General features: G+C 37.0%; 1 protein-coding gene across 1 annotated transcript in view; it reads right to left on the reverse strand.

Moving 5' to 3' along the window:
- Positions 1 to 25,857, reverse strand: part of LOC103038099 (receptor tyrosine-protein kinase erbB-4) — a 241,984-nt gene that overhangs the window by 96,174 nt on the left and 119,953 nt on the right. Inside the window, exon 2 of the mRNA XM_049473047.1 lies at positions 15,767 to 15,918. Coding sequence (XP_049329004.1) covers positions 15,767 to 15,918 — 152 coding nt within the window. The remainder of the gene's footprint in view (positions 1 to 15,766; positions 15,919 to 25,857) is intronic.

The raw sequence follows: 25,857 nt of genomic DNA on the forward strand, positions 1-25,857 counted from the left end.
GCAACAACCAAGTGTTAAACAGAGTTACAATCTAAATTACTGTGTCAAATTTGGTACACTTGAATTTTTCCCCAAAAACAAACCAAACCAAGCCAAATAAACCAAACTCTGACAAAAGTAAACCAAATTCAAACCCAAATTAGACCAGACAAGACCAAATCAGACCAAATGCAACACAGTCCAACTCAACCCAACCTGACTTACTGAACCTAACCTAACTAAACCCAAACAAAACCAAACCAAACCAGACCAAGGCAGGCCAGGCAAGGCAAAGCCTAGAATAGTCAAGCCAATCTGAGCTAACCAAATCCAAGCCAGACCAAAGTAAGTCAAACCATACCTAGACCCTAACCAAGCCAACCCACCCCACCCCAAATCCAAACCAGACCAAGCCAAGACAACTAAATCCAACCCAGACCTGATCAGACCAAACCAACACAACTTCAATCAAACTCATCCAAACCTAACCAAAGCCAAACCAGACCACACCAGACAAAGGGAAGCCTGACAAGGCAAATCCTAGAAAAGCCAAGCCAAGACCAAACTTAAAACCCTAACCAGACCAAGCCAAGTCAAACACTATCTGAACCGTAATCAGACCAACCCAAGCCAACCAAACCAAAATTCAAATACAAACCAAGACCAAGCCAAGACAACCCAACCCAACCCAACTCATCCCAACCTAACCTAACATAAGCAAAACCAAACCAAACCAATGCCAACCAAATCCAAACAAGACCTAAATAAATTCAAGCCAGATCAAGCTTAGTCAAACCCTATTCAAACCCAAATCAAGCAAAACCCAACCAAAGGAAACCAAAGCAAGCCAAACCAAACCAAAGCAAGCCTGATTATAATAATGAAGCAAGAGCAGAATGTACTTATATATGGGGTAAATCACAGTTAATTTCTCAATATTCAAACATTTTAATATATATAGATACAATAGGCCACAATATAGTATCTCTATTTTAAAGAGATTTCTTGTGTATTTAGCAAATAAATTTGTAATATAGTTTGAATCTAGGAGTGTTACATTATTGACTTAATGTACAACATATAGGCTTGATCTTTGTTTATGTTTTTAATCTTGTCCATTGTGTTTATTTGGCAAGAAAATTATGTCTATTTTTTGTATGAATAAAAAAGTAATGTGTAAATGTTTTAATTGCGCTGCTGTATTCTCTTTATATCAGTTTCATAAAATGGTGTTGAAATAGCAATAATAGTGTTATAATCGTAATTATTCCTACGGCAAAACAATCAATGACAGACCTATTTAAAACACTATGTATGATTTTTATTTTTTATAGTAGTAAAATTGTTTGGTTTCTGAGGCTGGTATCTCTAATAAACCTATCCTGTACAACAGAGGAAACTCTTGCTCTTCCTCTACTGGGGTGGTCCTGATGAGTGCCAGTTCTATCATATTGTTTTTGACGGTCTTTGCACTTGAGGTCACTTTCAAAGTTAATGAAGTTTTTTAGATTAATTGACCTTCATTTTTTCTTAAAGTAACTTTTTTCTTTACTTTGTTGAGAGGTTAGTCTAAAATAGTCTGCTGTCAAGAGAGAATACCACTTTAATCATGACATAGTTTGTTTTAGCATTTCAAAAATTATAATGATATCGTCTGCAATATGTAGGATTTTTTATTTTATTTTATTTTTAATGTTAGTAAGATGAAACTCTTGCTCTTCCTTTACTGGTGTAGTCCTGATGAGTGCCAGTTCTATCATATTGTTTTTGATGGTCTTTTCACGTGAGGACACTTTTAAAGTTCTTAAAAATTTTTTGAAAAGTATTTTTTTTCTTTACTTAGTTAAAAAAGTTCTTGATGTGGATACCCAAGTGGAAATACAAAAGCATGCAAAAAGTTTTGCATAACAAGTATCCTTTAAAACTTCACATCAAAATAGCAAAACTAATCTAAAATAGATGGCTTTCAAGAGAGAATACCACTTTAATCATGACTTTTTTTTAAGTGTTTTGAAAATTATAATTATATTATCCGCTACGATATAATACGAAAAATTAAAAATTTATTTAAATTAATATATCCTCTATATTATTGTGCTTAGTACATTTTGCAAACAGTACATTAATCAGCTTAGTACCACATAAAAAAATACAAAAATAACATTTCTTCTGTTTGGGCTTCTTGGTTCTTCATGTTTTCATTATTTATGAGTTTTATGCGAGCGTTTTGTTCTTTATGCTGAACTCTACTAATGAACAGATATAGAGAATAGAGTGTGGCTGAGTTACTGGTTTTATCTCGTCTGTTTTCAATCCTTCTTCTTTATAATCCCTGTCAACCCCCACTATTCTCTCTCTCTCTCTTTCTCTCTGTACTCTGTTCTTTCTGTGTATTGATCTCTCTTTTTCTCTGTGGACTCAGTTCTGAAGACTGACCACTCAAACATTTATGAGCCCCATCAGCCCCTGTACTCCATCCCCCTCCCTTAAACCCCTCTACACCCCCCCTACACCACCCCTCGCCTTCACTACTCATCCTCTTCTACAGAACCACATCCAATCCAAATCCAGTATAACCACATGATTGTAATCGCTCCTTAATCAAACATCATGCTGCCCATTAATCAAGGTCACTTCAATAAAAGGAGACCACCTCAGACCTGAACAGTTTACTGGTCAGGGGTGGGTTTCCCAATATCCATTAATTCACTTTTAGTAGAGTTACACACAAAGCCTGATTAAGGCATATTTAAAAACTGGATTATTTGAACATGAGGAAGTAATATAGAAATCATAAGAAATCAAAACAGATGGGAGCAGCTACTCGATTTACACACTGCCATCAACAACATCCTCTAAACAATTATAGAGTTCGACACACCTTCTCCTTCAATTTCAACTGAATAAAATCAAAAAACGTTATTAAATCCACCCCAAAGTAAGACCAGCATAGTTGTTATCTCACTTGTGATCCAAAAAATTGCTCACATTATTAATTATTAGCATGATAGCCTGATTAGCCGATTGCATGTACTAATATCATTGAAAAGTTACTTTATTTCAGTAATTCATTTGAAAAAATGTGAAACTCATTTATTATATAGATGTATTAAACACAGAGTGATCTATTTTATTAAGTGTTTATTTCTTTTATTGTTGATTATGATTATGGCTTACAGCCAATGAAATACCAAAAAAATAGTGTCTCAGAAAATTAAAATATTATATTTTAGACAAATTGGTACTACTTGGCAGTGTGGGCAGTGTGCCAAGTTCTGCTGGAAAATGAAATCCGCATCTCCATAAAAGTTATCAGCAGCAAAGGGAAGCATGAAGTGCTTGCTGACTTTGGACTTAATAAAACACAGTGGATCAACACCAGCAGATGATCAGCATGTCTCTCCAAACCATCACTGATCATCAGTACATTTTACATTTCATTTGGAAATCAAGGAAGTCTGGAGGAAGTGACATGTCATCTGCTGGTGTATTCTGTATTAGTATTTTAGATAGGGAATATTAGCTAAAGCTAACATCATGTTCCTCCATAAAAACAGACTGAATAAAGTGTGTGATAAAAGTGTAATAAAGCGTGGAGATGAGTAGATCTGTCCTCCATGACCATCCCATTAATTATTAATCCCAGCATTCTTTTCTCTCTCTGGATTAATAACTCCCTCTCCACTACAGAGCAGCTCTGTACTCAAACTCTCCCTTCCTTCCCTCAGTATTTACTGCTTCAGTATCACATCCTACATGTACTGGAGAAAATAGACAACTGCTGCGGCTACGAAATGAACTACGAACTAAAGAAGCAATAAAATATGCAGCTCTGCTAATGATGCTGATGCAAGAGCTACTGCGAACATGGAGATATCTAAACAGCAAACTCAGGGCCCTATGTTGTAATGCTCATTACTATCTTACACTCTGCCAACAGTCTATTTTCACACCTTCCGCCTGCATGGTTTAAATAGCAACAGAGCTTCTGAATATATATCTACACTGATGGGTGTGGTGTTCTGGAAATGTGGTGTGTTCAGGTACATTTCTGGTGTATTGCTATTTTGGCAGCCAAAAACACAGGTGCGCCACTGACTGATTAAAACCCTGACAACAGTCAACAGACGTCCATTGCTATCTTGGCAACGCAAGTGCATTGGGCACCCTAAATGAGTTCCCTTCAAAGCTGCTGGTGTACCTTTACAGTGTAAACGAGAAGGTCAGTGTCCTCTACTGAGAAGTGTATGCCATGTCCAGGTAGCTGCACCGTTAAAATAGCAATCCCTCAAAGTCAGAGCTCACCTGACTCTTAAAGGGTATGATAAGCAAGTGACACGCTGATTGGTTTATTTTATGTTATGCCCAAAATTAACCACACCCGTGATTAATTAAGAGAATTAGTACATGCCTTTTGCACATTTCGAGCAGCGCAAGGTGTACTTTTCTCACCTTTACGATAGTAAAGACACACTGACACGCCCTAAATCACGCAACATGGTGCACGGCTCCCTACAGATCACTAAAATAGTGCCTTCATCTGCTCATTCGCTCATAATGAAGTGCATCACACATTATTGTAAGTTTACTGTCTAATTGCAAATTGGAAATCAGATGATGGTTTGACTTATTTAAGGTTTTTCATATTGCTTTTATGCAAATGCATATAAATGTGTTGATAGGATGACTGATATATAACAATTATAAGAGTATTACGTGCATGTAATCTCACTAATTTAACTCAATTCAAGTCAAATTTACAGTATGTATTTACAGTACCAGTCAAAAGTTTGGACACACCTTCTCATTCAATGTTTTTCTTTTTTCCTACATAGTAAATCCAGATTATGGATTAAGTGTTAAATAAACAAAAATACTCTTAACTTGTAGTTTCTGGGTCTGGTAACTCTGATGAATTTATCCTGTACAACAGAGGAAACTCTTGCTCTTCCTTTCCTGGGGTGGTACTGATGAGTGCCATTTCCATCATTATAACATTTTTGATGGTATTTGCAGTGACTGCAGTGATTTTCTTCTTAAAGTATTTTTTTTTTCTTTATTTAGTTGAGTAGTTCTTGCTTCTCATAATCTGGATTAGAACGTTACTCAAATTTTCACTATTCACTGTATACCTGTAACATGCAACATACCTCTTCACAACACTGAGAAAATGCCTGAGAAAATGTGCAAAACTGTCATGTAAGCATCAAAGAGGAGCTACTTAGAAAGATGTAAAATATAAAACATATACTAGTTTGTTTAACAATTTTTGTGTAATAAATAATGCCTTATATGCAGTGATGTCAGTAACGTGTTACTCTAATCTGACTCTTTTTTTCAGTAACGAGTAATCTAACGCGTTACTATTTCCAATCCAGTAATCAGATTAAAGTTACTTATTTAAGTCACTGTGCGTTACTCTCTCTCTCTCTCTCTCTCTCTCTCTCCACCTCATCTCCTCCACACACACACACACACCCCGCTCCCTTACCCATTCCCCCTCCGCTCTTCCCCAATCACACGCTTCTCGCTTTCTCCCCTGTCTCTCTCTCTCGCGCTCGGTGTGTCTTTAGTTTCCGCCTGTTTTTGTTTTTCCGCCAGTTCTTGGGCTCCCTATCTCTTTAAAAAGGCGTTTTTTTGCGGCCGCGTCCCAATTCACTAGCCAGGCCAGCGGTCTGCCACAAATTTGATTGGCAGAGGAGAGCGTTTGAAGATTTTACACCACACGTGATTGGAAGTTCACTGTGGCGCAGAGCGCACATACCGTAAAGACAAGAACAGTTCCGCTGCTTTAAATGAACACTGTCAGAATTAAATCCTTCTCAGTAGTTGGGTCCGGTATGGGTCCGTATTGGACAACGTCTGGGTCCGGACCCGGACCGCAGTCTGCAAATATGTGATCCCTGGCCTCGACCATATACACGGTTCTGTTTTATAAAACCACTCCTTGCTGCCCTGCAGAGAACAACAGCTTCAATGTTCAGTTTTACAGTGTTAAATATGTCAGGTCAAAAAAGACTTTCTTTATTTTATATATTTTTTTATAAAAACAAGTATTTATGTTTAGTAAAATCAAGAAAGACCATATTTTATTTTTTATTAAAAAAAATATTTATGTTAAGTTATTTTTTTTACTTTTATAAAAAAAAACTTTTTTTTTTTAGGAAATAGTTCAACTTAAATTGTTGCTGTTAAAAATGCATTTTCCAATAAAGGGAGTATTGGCAAAACTGGTTATAATGTTTATGTTAAGGCGGCGGGAGGTGGTGTCTGCAGCTGCTGAAAGTAACTAATAAAGTAACTTGTAAAGTAACTTAGTTACTTTTAAAATCAAGTAATCCATAAAGTAACTAAGTTACTTTTTAAAGGAGTAATCAGTAATCAGTAATCGGATTATTTTTTCAAAGTAACTATACCATCACTGCTTATATGGATGCCTGTGCGCCTAGTATAAAGCTACAATGCAGAACATAAAAAAAAATGAAAAAACACTGAATTCATCCTCCAACCATTTCATTTCTTTCCACTCAAGTTTTAGAGCGACATCAGTTGAGTTGGCACCTATCTAGTGCCCAAACAATATAACATTTTTTTTTAAAGACGATGCTAATGGTGATGCTAACACTTTAGTAGCAATGCTAATACTACAGTAGTGACAACAAAGTTGCAAGCCTAATGGAAATGCTATTGCAGATGCTAATGCTGATGTGGTATCGATGTTAAGGACATGGTAGCGTAGCGATGCTAATGGTGATGCTAACACTATACTTGTAATTCTAATACTATGGTAGTAATTCTAAGCGGGGTCACTGAATTCATCCTCTAACCATTTTTTTCTCCAACCGTTTCTCCAATTGCTCAGTTTTTAGAGCGATATCAGTTGAGTTGACACCAATCTAGTGTCCAAACAATGTAAAAAAATTTTAAAACGACGATGCTAATGGTGATGCTAACACTTTAGTAGCAATGCTAATACTACGGTAGTGATTCTAAGTGACAACAAAGTTGTGAACCTAATGGAAATGCTATTGCAGATGCTAATGCTGATGTGGTATCGATGTTAAGGATATGGTAGCATAGCGATGCTAATGGTGATGCTAACACTTTAGTAGCAATGCTAATACTACGGAAGTGATTCTAAGTGACAACAAAGTTTCGAACCTAATGGAAATGCTATTGCAGATGCTAATGCTGATGTGGTATCGATGTTAAGGACATGGTAGCGTAGCGATGCTAATGGTGATGCTAACACTTTATAGCAATGCTAATACTATGGTAGTAATTCTAAGCGGGGTCACTGAATTCATCCTTTAACCATTTTTTTCTCCAACCATTTCTCCCATTGCTCAGTTTTTGGAGCAACATCAGTTGAGTTGACACCAGTCTAGTGTCCAAACAATGTAAAATATTTTAGAAAGACTTTAGAGAGTGACATTCTTGGAACTCAAATCTGCATCAAGATAAAAGATAATGATCTTCCTCATTCTGAGCGTTTGGAGATACGGGTTTCTGCAGAGCACAGGTCGGCTCCTCCTGCAGTAAAGCAGATTACTCAGAGCCAATCCCAAACCCCACACCAGTCTTTAAGCAGAGCGAGAGCAGAGCTGCTTCTGCTGCAGGAGCGAGAGCAGCCCGGCGACATTACAGCAGATTTCCAGATCAAAGTCACTTTGATATCAAAACACAGCCGGCCTTATCAAAAGCAGGGATATTCACAAAAGCTCTGATGGGTCTGAGGAACGTCTTAGAGGAGAGGACTGATCCCAGACACTGAGACTCAGACCAGAACCACAGCCTGAACTCTTCTCGTATTGAATACCAACAAAAACTACAACTTTCTCTCCTACTCATCTTCTACTCCACTCACTGAGATTTACTCATTCTTTACTCTTTATTCAGCTCCTCCACCCTCACCTCCACAATACACTCTAATCTCAGTTATATATCAGCAGCAGAATTATATATAGAGTTATATATAGATAAAGAATTTAATTTAATACATGCCGATTGCGAAAATTTTAATTTTAATATTTTTAAATCACTCTTATTCACAACATGTGAGTAAAACAAGAGTTGAATTGAATTACAGTGGGATGGTATTTAACACAGCACTAAATTACCTACTGTATGACATCAATCTCTATTCATAAATTAATGATTTCAAATCAATGAATCAATTATTTTTGATAATATATACAGAACTGCAAAACATAACACTGTGATATTTTTTTCTTACACCACTAAAATTACTATTACTACTTTATATACTGATACTACTTCTACAATTATTGATTTTACTATTACAATTACTGATACTACTAATGCAATTACTGATAATACTACTACTAATAGTTACTACTACAGTTACTGATAATACTACTGCAATTACCATAACTTTTACTAGTACTACTACTACGGAAATTACTTTAATAATACTACAATTACTGATACTGCTACTACAATAGCCATTACGTTTACTAGTACTACTACTACTATTGAATTACTATTACTAATACTATAATTACTTTTGCTAGTAAACTCCCACAGCAATTATAACTACTACTACTACTACTACAATAGCCATTACCTTTACTAGTACTACTACTACTACTATTGAATTACTATTAGTAATAATACAATTATTATTACTACTATTACTACTACAGTTACCATTAATATTACTACTACTACTAGAATTACTGTTACTAACAATACAATTATTGATACTACTATTACAATTAATATTACTAATATTACAATTACTGGTACTACTAATGCAATTACTATTACTATTACTACTACTACAATTACTGATAACACTACTACTACTACTACAGTTACTGATAATACTAATACAATTACCATTATTATGACAAGTGAACTACCGCTGCAATTACTACTACTACTACTACAATTACCATTACTATTACTTGTGAACTATCACTGCTATTACTACTACTACAATTACCATTACTATTACTTGTGAACTATCACTGCTATTACTACTACTACTACAATTACCTTTACTATTACTAGTGAACTACCATTGCAATTACTACTACTACTATTACAATTATCATTACTATAACTAGTACTACTACTACTGCAATTACTATTACTACTACTACAATTACATTACTATTGCTAGTGAACTACCACTGCAATTACTACTACTATTACTACAATTACATTACTATTACTAGTACTACTACTACTGCTATTACTAATACTAGTACATATACCATTACTATTACTAGTGAACTACCACTGCAATCACTACTACTACTACTACAATTACCATTACTATTACTAGTACTACTACTACTGCTATTACTAATACTACTACAATTACCATTACTATTACTAGTACTACTACTACTGCTATTACTAATACTACTACAATTATCATTACTATTACTAGTACTACTACTACTGCTATTACTAATACTACTACAATTACCATTACTATTACTAGTACTACTACTACTGCTATTACTAATACTACTACAATTATCATTACTATTACTAGTGAACTACCACTGCAATTACTACTACTACTACTACTACTACTACTACTACAATTACCATTACTATTACTAGTACTACTACTACTGCAATTACTACTACTACAATTACCTAACTATTAATAGTACTACTACTACTGCAATTACTACTACTCCTACTAATACAATTACCATTACTATTACTAGTACTACTACTACTGCTATTACTAATACTACTACAATTACCATTACTATTACTAGTGAACTACCACTGCAATTACTACTACTATTACTACAATTACATTACTATTACTAGTACTACTACTACTGCTATTACTAATACTAGTACATATACCATTACTATTACTAGTGAACTACCACTGCAATCACTACTACTACTACTACTACAATTACCATTACTATTACTAGTACTACTACTACTGCTATTACTAATACTACTACAATTACCATTACTATTACTAGTGAACTACCACTGCAATTACTACTACTACTACTACTACTACAATTACCATTACTATTACTAGTACTACTACTACTGCAATTACTACTACTACTACTAATACAATTACCATTACTATTACTAGTACTACTACTACTGCTATTACTAATACTACTACAATTACCATTACTATTACTAGTACTACTACTACTGCTATTACTACTACTACTACTACTACTACTACTAAAATTACCATTACTATTACTAGTACTACTACTACTGCTATTACTAATACTACTACAATTACCATTACTATTACTAGTGACCTACCATTGCAATTGCTACTACTACTACAATTACCATTACTATTACTAGTACTACTACTACTACTGCAATTACTACTACTACTACTACTAATACAATTACCATTACTATTACTAGTGAACTACCATTGCAATTGCTACTACTACTACTACAATTACCATTACTATTACTAATACTACTACTACTACTGCAATTACTACTACTACTACTACTACAATTACCATTACTATTACTAGTACTACTACTACAATTACTGATACTACAGCTAAGAATAAAAAATAAGTAACGTGTTAGTAGATGTAGTTTTGCTGGCTGAGTGAGGAGCAGGAGGTGGTTTATAGGGGTATATTCGGGTTGTACAGTATGAACTGTGTGTTTTTCTGCCTCTGGGGTTTACAGGGTATGAGGTGGAGGTGTAGCTGGTAGAGAAACAGGACAGTAAATGTTGTATTTCAGAACTAAATCATCAGCAATGCATTTTAACATGCAAACAATTTTTTACTTTTATCACTAATAAAATGAAGATGAAGAGTCTGAAGATGATCCTCAGTCTATCTGGTCACACACTGCACTGTTTAATACTGCAGAAGAGAAAGCAAACAGCCTCAGTCCTCACACACCCCACTCCAGTGCTCCCAGTCAGCCAATCAGAGCTCCAGACTGACTGATCAGATTTTAATGAAGAGTCACTGGAACATCATTAGCCACCGCTGACTGACCAACACCAGCAGCAGCAGCAGACTGATCCAGAACCCCCGAGAATCACAGCAGAGAACCAAACAACAACATCTGTACATAAATAATAAATCACTGTACTATATCACTGTCAGACTCTCACTACACATCAACATGTACTACAGGAATAACACTGCGTCAGATACTGTCATAGTTTTAGTTTTAGTCTTTCATTTACTGTTTATACAACACCATAAACAACACATACACTTATATACTTATAAACTTATAACACAATATATAAAGACATTTTCACACTACACGCTATAATATTAAACTCAGTGTTTGGACACACAGGTTCATTTCATCAATTAATCAGAAGTAATTATGCTCTCTATAATAAAATCAACAGGTGGGTCAGTGATCTTCAAGCACTGATGATATCCTCAATATGATTCAAAAGTATATTGAAAAAAAGTATATATTAAAAAAAATATTAGGATCATCATATTGCTCATCTCTAATTTTAGTATTCTATTCCACTTTGGTCAAGATGGACAGATGAAAGAACGTATGTATGTATGTATGGATAGACAGACAGACAGACATACATATAGATAAATAGATAGATGAATGGACAGGCGACAAATAGATAGAGAGATAGACAGAGAAACAGACAGACAGATAGATAGACAGGCACAGTGGATAGATATATAGAGAGACAGACAGCCAGACAAATAGACAGACAGACAGACAGATAGATAGATAGGCACAGTGGATAGATGGACAGACGGAGGGACGGACGGACAGAGATACAGATAGATAGATAGATAGATAGATAGATAGATAGATAGATAGATAGATAGATAGATAGATAGATAGATAGATAGATAGATAGATAGATAGATAGATAGATAGATAGATAGAAAAGGCTGACATACAGACAGTAAGATAGATGATCAGTGTGAATAATGATGATGATCAAAGGTTTTTTAAAGGGGAGGAGTTACCCCCAGTTAACAGGGAGGACAAGGAATTCGTGGACATGTTTAAATAGCTTGATATTTAAACATATTTAGCTATTTAAAAAATAGCTAAATTAATAATAAAACACTTAAATTATTAAAGAAACATTGTTATTGTGTTTTGGCAAAAACTCACTTTGACATCAAAGAAAACTGAATAAAACGTACAAAAAGGACTTATTTATAATTTAGCCATTACTAAAGGGCTTATTGAAGGCTAACATTCCTCTTGTAATAATTAGTGCCTTTAATATTAATGTATTAATACACACAATATATTTTTTTACACAGTTTGAAAGTAAATTTGATTCAAATTCTTGCTGTAATAAAAGAATATCTAAATCATCATTACTGTCAATTTAGAAAGCAGATCACTTTTCATTTATATTAGAAAATGGATTGAATCTCATAACTAACTCTGACTGTCTTAAACCCCCTCCTCTGTTCTCTCTCTCTTTCATTAAGAAGGAATAAATGTGATTGATTTATTACATCAAATTATGTGATTAAACTGTTAATTATTCCACTGTTAGTTCTGACCCTGCAATGTGATTGGCTGAGAGGTAATGCACTGTAACCGAAGCTCTCCATGTATTACTCCACCACATACAGGTAACCTAGCAACGATGCAGCGCTTACAAACCAAACAGCGCAGCTACAAACAGAGCAGCAATGGAACTATTTTAACTGGCGGAGTTTTTATATCCAATCAGATCATATTTTCTCCTCCTCTTTAACTCTCTACTCTATACTCTGCCTATATTACATGTTATAGCACGAACCTCGAGTGTATCATTGATTAAGTATACAATAGTTTATATAACTATTTAGCATATTATATAAATACTGACCCACAAAATAGCTAAATATCTTATTTTAAAATGAATCTTTGTTAATTAGAAGAAACCTTGTCCTAATTTAAATCCTCTGTGACACACAGGAACAGATTACTGATTTACACTAAATTAACGCTGCAGATTCAGGAGGTGTAGAGGAGCTGAGATCAGGTCAGAGATAAGTCCCGCCCCTCGTGCTCTGCTCTCAGTGTCACCTAAAGCTTTATGGGTCTTAGTGATGCTGTAGAGAAGATCTGAGAGTCTGGAGCTGAAGAGGATCAACCAGGACAACCAGGTTCTGCTGTTAAACCCAGAGTTCAGGTCAGTCTTTCAGCAGCCAGCGAATCAGAGACAACCTACTGCCTTAAACAGCACTGAGCTCTACCCGCAGCCCAATAAATGAATAAAGTAACATACAGCTCTGAAAAAAGATAAGCTAAGATAAGATCACAAGCCCTCAAACCAAACTTAACCCCCTAAAATTGTGTGTAAGACTGGTGGAGGAGAATTGTAAAACACCTGCTGTAGTACTACAACTGTGCTTCCACTAACTGGCCACTTTATTAAAAACACCTACTATAGTACTGCTACTGTGTGCTTCCACCAACTGGCCACTTTATTAGAAACACCTACTTTCCTCATACTGGCCACTTTATTAGAAATACCCACTATAGTACTACTACTGTGTGCTTCCACCAACTGGCCACTTTTTTAGAAACACCTACTATAATATTACTACTCTGTACTTCCACTAACTGTGGCCACTTTATTGGAAACCTACTTTCCTCATACTGGCCACTTTATTAGAAACACCTACTTTCCTCATACTGGCCACTTTATTAGAAACACCTATTTTCCTCATACTGGACACTTTATTAGAAACACCTACTTTCCTCATACTGGCCACTTTATTGGAAACACCTACTATAATACTACTACTCTGTACTTCCACTAACTGTGGCCACTTTATTGGAAACACCTACTTTCCTCATACTGGACACTTTATTAGAAACACCTACTTTCCTCATACTGGTCACTTTATTGGAAACACCTACTATAATACTACTACTCTGTACTTCCACTAACTGTGGCCACTTTATTGGAAACACCTACTATTGTACTACTACTGTGTGCTTCCACTAACTGTGGCCACTTTATTAGAAACACCTACGTTCCTCATACTGGCCACTTTATTGGAAACACCAACTATAATACTACTACTCTGTACTTCTACTAACGGTTGCCACTTTATTGGAAACATCTACTATTGTACTACTACTGTGTGCTTCCACTCACTGTGGCCACTTTATTAGAAACACCTACCATTGTACTATTACTGTGTGCTTCCACTAACTGGCCACATTATTAAAAACACCTACTATAGTACTACTACTATGTGTTTTCACTAACTGTGGCCACTTTATTAGAAACGGCAGGTATTACAGGGTTATTGAGAGTATATATATGAAAGGAGGAATCCTGCGTGGCGGACGGTTCAGTAAACAGAGCATATGGATAACGGGTGAGTTAATGGTTCTGCGGTTAATGAGAACGCTGATGGTTTCTATTGTGAAAATGATAATGCTGTAATTATCATCGCATGACGGGACGTGAGCAGGAGGAGGTGGTGAGATGTGGGAGTCGCAGGGTAAAGATAGTGTGTTTTTATGATCATTAGCAGGGGGATAAATGCTGATTCACTTACTGCACATCTGGCCTGTAGTTCACTTTGAGAAGTAAAGATGTGTTTATGTTTCCAGCAGGTAATAAGTGCTGTTTTATATTCAGCAGTACTGTAGATTTAACAACCCCCCTCACATACACAGATTTCCACATTTCCACACTTGGAAGCAAAATAGGAAAAACAGCTGGACCGCCATTGGATACATAAAATTTTCAATCTAACAGTACGCTGCCTGATACAGTATTAAAAACCATAAACCATGCTCATATATACAAAGGTATCAAAATACCTCTTTTCATTACTTGGTAGGTCAAAGTATAGATACTAAGGTTTAAAACACTTCTGCAGAAATTAAAGTATCAACTCAAGCCTTTTACTCTTTAAGTAAAAGTACTGTAAAAGTACTGTATTCAAAACTACTTAAAAAGTATAAAAGTAAAAGTAATGTAAGCGGGAAAAAAAAATAGAGTAATTAAAGCTCAGGCCGAACCACAGAATCCTGTAGTGCACTACTCCCCCCTCCCCAAAACACATTTTTCTAAAAGCTATAATGACTATAATGTTATACAGTATCTTGCAAAAGTATTCATACTGCTTGAACTTTTCCACAAACTTAAATGTATTTTACTGAGATTTTAAGTCATAGATCAACACAAAGTAATGCATTAGTGTGACATCGAATGAAATTTATACATGGTTTTCAAAGTTTTTACCAAATAAATATCTGAAAAGTGTGATGTGCAAAAGTTTTCAGCCCCCTCTGCACTCTAAAACCCCTAAATAAAATCCAGTGCAATCCACTGCCTTCAGAAGTCACTTAATTAGTTCAAAGTGTATAGCTGTGTGTAATTTAGTACACTAAATGCAAATTTAACAACATGGTGGATGTTTTTTGCATGAATTAATGGTTTTGTCTTTTTTTTAAGTTTTATTACTAGTTATCTCCCATTTTTTTCCCCTGATTTAGCTAAGCTGCTAGTCAGCTGTATACCCCCATCACTAGTGATGCCACAACATATACATCAGCTCACAGATGCAGCCTTGTGCTGATCCATATCACCCTAGGAGTGATGAGGGGAAAGAGAGCCATCTACTGTACCCACCCAGAGAGAGAGAGCAGGGCCAACTGTGCTCTCTCAGGGCTCTGACAGCTGATGGCAAGCTGCATGACTGGGATTCGAACTAGTGATGATCTCTCAATCATAGTGGCACAATAAACCACTCAGTGCTCTATTGTCTCAGCTCTAGACTTCAGTGTACTTTACGTTCATGCAGTTCACCTTGAGGAAGTTGAGGTTGCGGTTCCGTTCGATGCTGGTGATCTCCAGATTACCCATCACCACCTCACAGTTCTCGTAGAACTTGCGCAGAGTGTGGTACTGCTGGTCCAGATCCGACAGGGTGCTGAGCTTGTTGTCAGTGCCGGGACAAACTGCAGAACACAAAGAGAAAAGGAGAATTATTATATTTATATTTTATATTTATGGTTATTATCTACCTAGGAAGGCTGAGCTGTGTACTGTACCGTGTTTTCTGCAATATAAGGCGCACTTAAAATCCTTAAAACCAAACCGAGCTAAGCGCTAATAGCTCTTTCACCATTCAAAGGTGAGTATTACTGACCTGTAACCTGTTCCTAACCCTGGCTAGCACTGCTGGATCAGCATTAGCATTAACAATTAAACCGTGCTAAGTGCTAGCTATTTCACTGTTCAGAGATGAGTATTATCAGCCTGTAGTCTGCGTGTTTACTGTATTAAAACAAGCTACGTGGGACGAAGCACTAGCTAATATCGCCCTGACTTTGTGGAACACTCAGGGTTCCTCAGCCTGTCGGGCAGCATTTACTGTTAGCTGCTAATGCTAATGCTGCTGCACTCAGCATTGGTGGAAATCTGGAAACCGAAGCTTGGCTCACCCAAATAAACAGTTTTCAGGAGAGAAATCTCCATAGATTAACTTTAAAAGAACATGTTTTTTTTTTTTTTAAATGAAGATGAAATAGCTATTCAGGACTGGGTAATACGTAATTCTGGACCACTTGTCTGCCAATGGTTTCACTTCTACAGTCCACTGATAAGAGATTTGCAAGCATGTTATTCAAATATTGCAAAACAAATGCTGACTGATAGTTCTATCATTTAGAGACTGGTCCGATCTGATCCAGTATTGATACTGAGTCCGATGTTGATGTCATTTACCCATCGGATATCGAACAGACTAATCAGAGGTCAATCCAGTATTCCAGTTTAGCAGCTTGCACTAGATCATAAACCCATCATAACGTAACGCAAGACACATCAGAGACCAAATTACACACAGCTGGACTCTGTTTACTGATTAAGTGATTTCTGAAGGGAATTGATTGCACTGGAATTTATTTAGACTTTCAGAGTAAAGGGGGCTGAATACTTTTGCACGTCACACTTTTTAGATTTTTATTTGATTACAATTTTGAAAACCATTCTGTGGTCTATCACTTAAAATCTCAATGTATAACAGTATAAGAGGTAACACTATTTTTAAAACCACCGTATACAGGGGTTGAACAGTGAAACTGAAACACCTGGTTTTGGAGCACAATAATTTATTGTGGTGACGGACAGTTCTGGTGGAAACAGGAGAGTTGAGGTGCACATTGAATTCTGCCGTGATTTGATCAGCCGTGGTTTTGTGTTTTTTTGGATACAATCCGGGTTAGCACCCGAACATCCCTTTCAGACAGCTTCCTCTTACAGCGTCCACAGTTAATCCTGTTGGATGTGGTTGGTCCTTCTTGGTGGTATGCTGACATTACCCTGGATACAGTGTCACCCATAATGTTGTGTTCACTGCAGTATTTAGAGCAGAACTATGCTCTTACTCTGCTAATTGAACCTTCACACTCTGCTCTTACTGGTGCAATAATGTGTAATTAATGAAGATTGGCCACCAGGCTGCTCCAATTTAGCCATGAAACCTCCAACACTAAAACGACAGGTGTTTTAGTTTCATTGTCCAACCCCGTGTATTTATTTTAATGGTCTCATGCCAGACAACTTATTAGATGACCAATTAGAGGAGACAACGTTCTTGCGGGTTTGTTGAGTCACATTTTGGTCCATTTAGATTTTTGCCTGTGTGAAAACAAACCAAACCGAGGGAAAAAAGCAAAAAAAAAAGCAAGTAAACGAACTCATCAACTGATCCAAACCATAGAAAGCAACTACAGGTGTAAAAACATCACCACAAATGCAGAAAGACTGCATTAATTTGTTTTCAGGTTCAGGGTAATGTAACGGGTCTTCAGGGCGGAAGAACATGTAAACAAGAGGCCAGCACTTCTCCAACCCAACATGGGTGAGAGACTGGACATGCAATTAAGCACAGCTCTTCACACCCATCAAACATCTTCCTTTAGCCAGACAACACCATCTGCTCCATCAGCTGCTCCACCTAACATACCATCAGAGACTCAACGCCAAACCCAACATCAAATAACCAGCTGGATTCAGATCTTAACTGGTCTAAACTGGTCTCTGATGGTCAAGGTGGTTGAAAGGTTGAACATCCAAGTAAAAAAATATGATATATTGGTAAGCAAAGCTGGTTAAGCAGCTCTTAATCAGCACTAACCTCTTGTTCTTAATGGAGAATTCTCGATTTTCATTGATTTCTCATGATATAAAGCCCTATCTGGATGGGATTAGTATCTCAGGGGGTTCTGGGGTGATTTTCTCTTTTATGATTGATTCCTCTGTGATTTTATTCCCATGCAGAAAGACCATGTGCGTGTTTTTCTCAGACGTCCTCAAAAAAAAAATGACAGGCTGAATTAACTACTGTTTTTCGCTGAATTCGCATTTGCTGTGGTCCTCCGGTAATTTTAGTCCCGTCCGGATCCACATCTCTAAGTTTCGTCTCCTCGCATTTAATAAAATAGCTATTTGTCCACTGCCGCGCACCATAATTACGCTTTGGGTGCGCGTTTCCACGGAGATCCATGTTAAAAAAACACAACAGTGAGTGGAAATGGAGGAGCTACTGAACATGATGTCACATGACCGAGAAAGCTTTAAAAAAAAACTCACTGTTCCTCCTGTTTTTTCAATTGCAGTCCGGATGCAAGAGTTTTATCACTGAGTAGAAGTGTGAAATATTTTTCACAGACGTCTCCCTGAGAAACAAATCCCGTCCAGATAATAGGGCTTTATAAACTATTAATAAATTACTAAAACTTTCTAAAGACATGGCCGAATGCAACCAAAAACAAGGGGGTGTAACTATAATTTAGGATGTGTTATCTTGACAGTGTGGTCATAGCAATGTGATTTATGTGATTTATGTGAATTATGGGAATTAGAGCAAAGTCTTATTGCAGGTATAGATGGATGGGTCTCCATTTGTAGATTGTAGATTAATACTAAAATCATCTGAACTATGAAGAAAAAGTGTTAAACAAACCAGAATATGTTTTATATTTTACATTCCTTAAAGTAGCACCTCTTGCTTAGATTAGACACTTTTGAACATCTTTGAACAGCTTTATGAGGTAGAGTCTCCTGGAATTCAGGCTTTCAGTTAACAGCTGTGCTGAACTCATCAAGAGTTAATTACTTGAATTTCTTGTCTCTTAATAAAGTGTTTGAGAGCATCAGTTAAAGTAAAGTAGTGAAGAGGTAAAGTTACAGGTATACAGTGAATAGTGAACATTTGATTAATGGGTACCACCTTAAAATAAGACTACCTTTATAAAGGGTTTATAAATGGTTTACAACTAGTTTATTGATGGTTTCTAATTAGGTTGTAAATGCCTTAAAAATCATTAATAATCAGTTATAACACATACGTAGAAAGGGCAACAGTATAGGTGGCTGTGGGTTCACTATTTGGCAAACAACAGGTCATTGTTGCCCTTTCTACTTATGTGTTATAACTGATTATTAATGATTATTAAGACATTTACAACCTAATTAGTAAGCATTAATAAACTAATTGTAAACCATTTATAAACCCTTTATAAAGGTAGTTTTATTTTAAAGTGGTACCGATTAATGTTCTAATCCAGGTTATGAGAAGCAACAACTACTCAACTAAGAAAAGAAAAAAATCCTTTAAGGAGAAATGAAGGTCAGTCAATCTGAAATGAAGAATTTTAAGAACTTTAAAAGTATTTTTAATGCAGTCACTGCCAATACCATCAAAAAACTTGTTGGATGGTGATGGAACTGGCACTCATCAGGACTGCCCCAGGAAAGAAAGAGCTAAAGTTTCCTCTGTTGTACAGGATAAGATCATCAGATTAACCAGCTTCAGAAACTACAAGTTAACAGCTCCCCAGATAAGAGCACCTAATGCTTCTTCACAGAGTATTTTGGTTTGTTTAACACTGTTTTTAAGTTACTACATGATTATGTGTTCCTTCGTAGTAGGAATCACTTTACTATTCATTTACTATGTGGGAAACTGGTTCTGTATATATATATATATATATATATATATATATATATATATATATATATGAAGTGCTGTGGACTCTTTGTCTGAAATTAAAATCTCTCTATTTCACTTAAAACCTTTCTAACCCTTAATTCAGCAGCACATATCCAGCTCTTATACTGTAATTCACTTTATTCAGCTCATTATAACCTTAATTATTAACGAGACAAATCTATTAACGAGGTTAACTTCTTCATTAGAGCATCAGGGTCCAGAGAAGAACCCAAATGAGCTCCGTTCACATCAGCTCAGTTTAGATTTAAGCCTCACATTAGTGCATTAACCCTCACTTTACCAACCAGCAGCAGCACCACCACCACCACCACCACCAGCTCCACCAGCAGCTCCACCACCAGCTCCACCAGCAGCTCCACCACCAGCAGCAGTATAGTAGAATTACTGGCTTTATAAAGCTCCGGTCCATTCCGGAATAAAGACGTCGATCCTGAACGCCAGCAGCCCTAATTCTAATTCACTCTCCTTCATCTTTAATATAATTAACCCTGAGCTTCTCCTCGCCCTTCAACCCCATTAGCATTCATATTAGAGCTCTGACGGGGAAATTACACATTACTTTAAATCACTTAAATCAGGAGCCGAAATAAATCATTAATCCTGCTGCAATTATTCAGATTACACTCTATAGAGCTAAAGAGAAAACTCATCATATCATATCAAATCATAATCTGATTTTTCTTATGTTTCTCAATTGTTAACTACACAATAGAGGTGTAATTAAATATATACAGCTCTGTAAAAAATGAAGAGAGCACTTCCGTTTCTGAATCAGTTTCTCTGATTTGCTATTTATAGGTTTATGTTTGAGTAAAATGAACTTTGTTGTTTTATTCTATAAACTACAAACAACATTTCTCCCAAATTCCAAATAAAAATATTCTCATTTAGAGCATTTAATTGTAGAAAATGAGAAATGTCTGAAATAACAAAAATAAAAAAGATGCAGAGCTTTCAGACCTCAAATAATGCAAAGAAAATAAGTTCATATTCATAAAGTAGTTTTTAGAGTTCAGAAATCAATATTTGGTGGAATAACCCTGGTTGGTTTTTAATCACAGTTTTTTCATGCATCTTGGCATCATGTTCTCCTCCTCCACCGGTCTTACACACTGCTTTTGGATACCAGCTGTTAACACCGTAAACAGATTAATCAAAACAGATATATACAGTAATTCTTTGATTAATTACACTTTTTAATTCTTTTCTAAGCTCTTAACATTGAGTGAAATTAAAGTAAAACTTAAAAGAACGTGTTAAATAAACACAATATAATTAGTGTATAATATATATTATAATATATATTAGTGTTGTCAATCACTTCAAGAATGATTGTATATATAACAATTATATTAATTGCAACAACATTTTTGACTAATCTTGATCAATAAATATTAATAGTGTATTGTGATTTAGGCCTTGCATACTAAAACCTTTTTACACCAACCACTTCCGGGAAAACACCTGAAAATACTCACCTGGTACATCATGCCACCTTTACAGCAACACCCAGGCAACCAACATTTTTCCATATTAGCCACCCAAGAACATCTAGCAACCAGCAGCTACTGGATGGCAATGCCTAAGCAACCACCCAGCAATACCACAGCAACAAATACAGTGCATTACTAAACTAACCACATAGCAACCCCTCAGCAGTCACAAGACTACTTTGAAACTACACCACAGAAACCCTTTCAAAAATACCATAGCGACCACCATGCAACACCATTGCAACAACCTTGGATACCACATCAACCAGTAGGAAACATGTTAGCTGTGCAAAGTTCCTCACAACAACACTAACCATTTCCACAGCAGCCACTCAGCAACGTCTAAAGAACAGCATATAAAGAACAAAGACTGCAGGTTATCAATGCCTAAGCAACCATAGTACCATTGTATACACCTAGCAACACCTTAGCAGCTTCCTATTAACACATTAAGAGCTCCCTAGCAACACCTTTGCAACCACCTTGAATATCAGAGCAACCATCTATCTAGCAACACCTTAGCAGCGTCCTAGTAACACATTAAGAGCTCCCTAGCAACACCTTTGCAACCACCTTGAATATCAGAGCAACCATCTATCTAGCAACACCTTAGCAGCTTCCTAGTAACACATTAAAAGCTCCCTAGCAACACCTTTGCAACCACCTTGAATATCAGAGCAACCATCTATCTAGCAACACCTTAGCAGCTTCCTAGTAACACATTAAGAGCTCCCTAGCAACACCTTTGCAACCACCTTGAATATCAGAGCAACCATCTATCTAGCAACACCTTAGCAGCTTCCTAGTAACACATTAAAAGCTCCCTAGCAACACCTTTGCAACCACCTTGAATATCAGAGCAACCATCTATCTAGCAACACCTTAGCAGCTTCCTAGTAACACATTAAGAGCTCCCTAGCAACACTTTTGCAACCACCTTGAATATCAGAGCAACCATCTATCTAGCAACTGAGCTCTGATATTTAAGGTGGTTGCAAAGGTGTTGCTAGGGAGCTCTTAATGTGTTACTAGGAAGCTGCTAAGGCAACCACAGCAACCAGTTAGACAGCTTCCACATAGCAACACCATTCCAACCATAATAAAAATGCAATAGCATTATTGAATTATGAAATAATATATATGCACGTGACCTCATTAAATTTGTCCTTCTTTAATAGCACCCATTATTGTGAATATGCAGGTGTACTGTTGGTCTGTTTAAAAAATCGAACACAATTATTATAGCATTATTATGCGATTGTGTAATTATTATATTACTGGTATAAAATGCTCCAAAAATGAAAATCATGTTGTTTATCACAATTATTTTGCACCAATATATCGTCTGCAAATAGTAGTCACTGTCACAAAAGGGTGCAGGGAAGACGTGGAGGCGGACGTAGAAGCAGGTAAGAAATAAATTATTTATTAAATAAATAATAAATAAACAAAGAAACAAGGAACGAGTAACACGAAACAAAGATACACAAATAACCAATAACCAAAACAAACCAGAGAACAAAAACTAAACCAACTAGAGATAATGATAATAAATAAACAGGGAATACATATACAAGGGAATAAACTATAAACGAGAAAACAAGAAATAAACGAGAAACAAGGGACTAAGGATATAGGAGACAAGAAAACACTGAGAAAAGCTTTGAAACACAGAGAGAGACAAACGACAGGTGAAGGTGCAAAGACCGACGAAGACAAAGTGGCACAGGGGATCTATCTATATGAACAGGAAACACACTAGAAGTGGAAACACCTGGGGAAGGGGCGGAGCTACAAATGAGACACATGGTGGAAAACTACTGAGACAGGAGACACAGAGGGGCACAGGTCACGTGGGGATAACACACAGAGACATGAGACAAGACAGGAACAGGGCGAGGACGTGACAGTCACTGAGAAAGGCTTAATTCTTTGATTGCTTTAGTAAACTTTTGTTGAGAAAAGTCTTGTTTTTTATTGAATCTCCAGTACTGTTTCTACAGTACTCTGTTCTGCAGAGGCAGCACTAAAGCTTGTAGGAACTGTGTGAACAGGCTGCGTGTTCTGAAACCCTGAGAGCTGCTCCTCCATCACGGCGCCGGCGGCGTCAGGAGACAGGCTCTTCTTGATTTGAGGAATTAACTAAGCCCTGAACAGGTTCAGCGGAGTGACGGATCACCACATTACTGCTGATCCCTCAATCGCTCCCACTCATCATCTCCAGCCCAGCAAACCTGAACCGCCAGCGTCCCGTCACTTCTGTCTCAGCCTGCCAGGTCCTTCCTCCTGATCCTCAGCACTCGCTCTCGTTCTCCAGACCTACAGCTCAGCTCCAGTTAACCACAGCGCTGACCAGGGCCGGTTCTAGAGGGTGGGCTGAGGGGGGCACTGCCCCCCCAAATTTAGTTTTAGGCTAATATGTGGCTGATATGGAAACCCATTGGTTGCTATGGCATTGCTGGGTGGTTGTCAAGGTTTTTGCTATCCTGTTGCTGTTGGTTGCTAGGTGTATCCAAGCTTGACAAGGAAGCTGCTTTAATCTAAAACATAATCAATCTTTAATTATGACACGCACTTCTATACATCATATGCTGAATCAATAATAATGAGCCTCAATGGCAAAAAGAGAGACATTTATGAGACATTATAAATGTAACATCATATACTAAATCAATAATTTGTGTTTATTGATTGGTTTATTGATTGGTAACATAAAACCACGGCTGATCAAATGACGGCAGAATTCAATGTACACCTGAACTTTCCTGTTTCCACCAGAACTGTCCGTCACCACAATAAATTATTGTGCTCTAAAACCAGGTGTTTCAGTTTCATTGTAATAGGAAAATGCACAAATGCGATGCTTCAGTTTGCATGATGGTCTGGACCTCAGTTGTGGTCAGATTACACTACAAATACAGATATAAAAAGTGAATAATGATTAAAAAACATAAAAATAGGACTATAAAGGTGCTATTTTATAGACATATAGGCGAATTTGTGAACAATGCAGCTTGATTTAGGGCGTGTCAGTGTGTCTTTGCTATCGTAACGACGGGAAAAGTAAAAGGCATGCAAACTCCAAACTTTGCTATTTTAACGGCATGGCTACAAGGCGTGAAACTAGTCTGTTTGCAGGGTATAAGATAGCAATAAACATCATAACGCACCTTGCACAGGGTGTACAACAGCTTCCATACTTTATAGGCTTAATCAATAATAATTAGCCGGAATGGCGAGAGGAGAGGCGTAAATAAGAGACTCTGGGACGTTTATGGGCATCATGCAACACAGAATCAGGGGAATGTTAATCCATATTCTTATTACGCGAGAGGAGAGCGCAGCGAGTGTTCAGTATTTTCAGGACAGCAGTGTTGTATCCAGCGCGTGAGGCTATTGTATGAGGTCGCTGATGCATGTTGAGAGGTAAATTGTGCAGATAATTCACGCCGCTGCTCTTTTATTGCCGTTCACAGTGTGTGATCAGGCGGGCTCGGGTACCGGCGCTGTCAGGCGGCGCGGTGGAGGAGCTTAATTGATAGCAGGGCTTTGTGAATGTGTGCTTTTGTGAATGTGTAGTTGTGTGGCTGTGAGGAGATATAGACAGGAAACATTGGCCGGGGCAATGTGAAGGAAATGAATGGTTATTGCACGTATAATCATGCATTGATTTCCTATGAAGGACGCTGCGTGTGCCACGTCGTTTAGCAGCGAGTCCATTTGCCCAGATTGACTACACCATCCCGAGTGATGACCAGCAGCAGCTCCACGCTCTGCTCCGAAATGAACTCTGCAGACTGAAATAATAAGCAAATAAATGCAGTTTTCAGCAGTATATACACATATACAGGGGTTGGAAAATGAAACTGAAACACCTGTCATTTTAGTGTGGGAGGTTTCATGGCTAAATTGGAGCAGCCTGGTGATCAATCTTCATTAATTGCACATTGCAGCAGTAAGAGCAGAGTGTGAAGGTTCAATTAGCAGGGTAAGAGCACAGTTTTACTCAAAATATTGCAATGCACACAACATTATGGGTGACATACCAGAGTTCAAAAGAGGACAAATTGTTGGTGCACGTCTTGCTGGAGCATCTGTGACCAAGACAGCAAGTCTTTGTGATGCATCAAGAGCCACGGTATCCAGGGTAATGTCAGCACCAATACCACCAAGAAGAACCAACCACATCCAACAGGATTAACTGTGGATGCTGTAAGAGGAAGCTGTCTGAAAGGGATGTTCGGGTGCTAACCCGGATTGTATCCAAAAAACATAAAACCACGGCTGATCAAATGACGGCAGAATTCAATGTACACCTCAACTCTCCTGTTTCCACCAGAACTGTCTGTCAGTACAATAAATTATTGTGCTCTAAAACCAGGTGT

This window comes from Astyanax mexicanus, unplaced genomic scaffold, assembly GCF_023375975.1.
Source record: "Astyanax mexicanus isolate ESR-SI-001 unplaced genomic scaffold, AstMex3_surface scaffold_33, whole genome shotgun sequence".
In the NCBI taxonomy this organism is placed as follows: Eukaryota; Metazoa; Chordata; class Actinopteri; order Characiformes; family Acestrorhamphidae; genus Astyanax; species Astyanax mexicanus.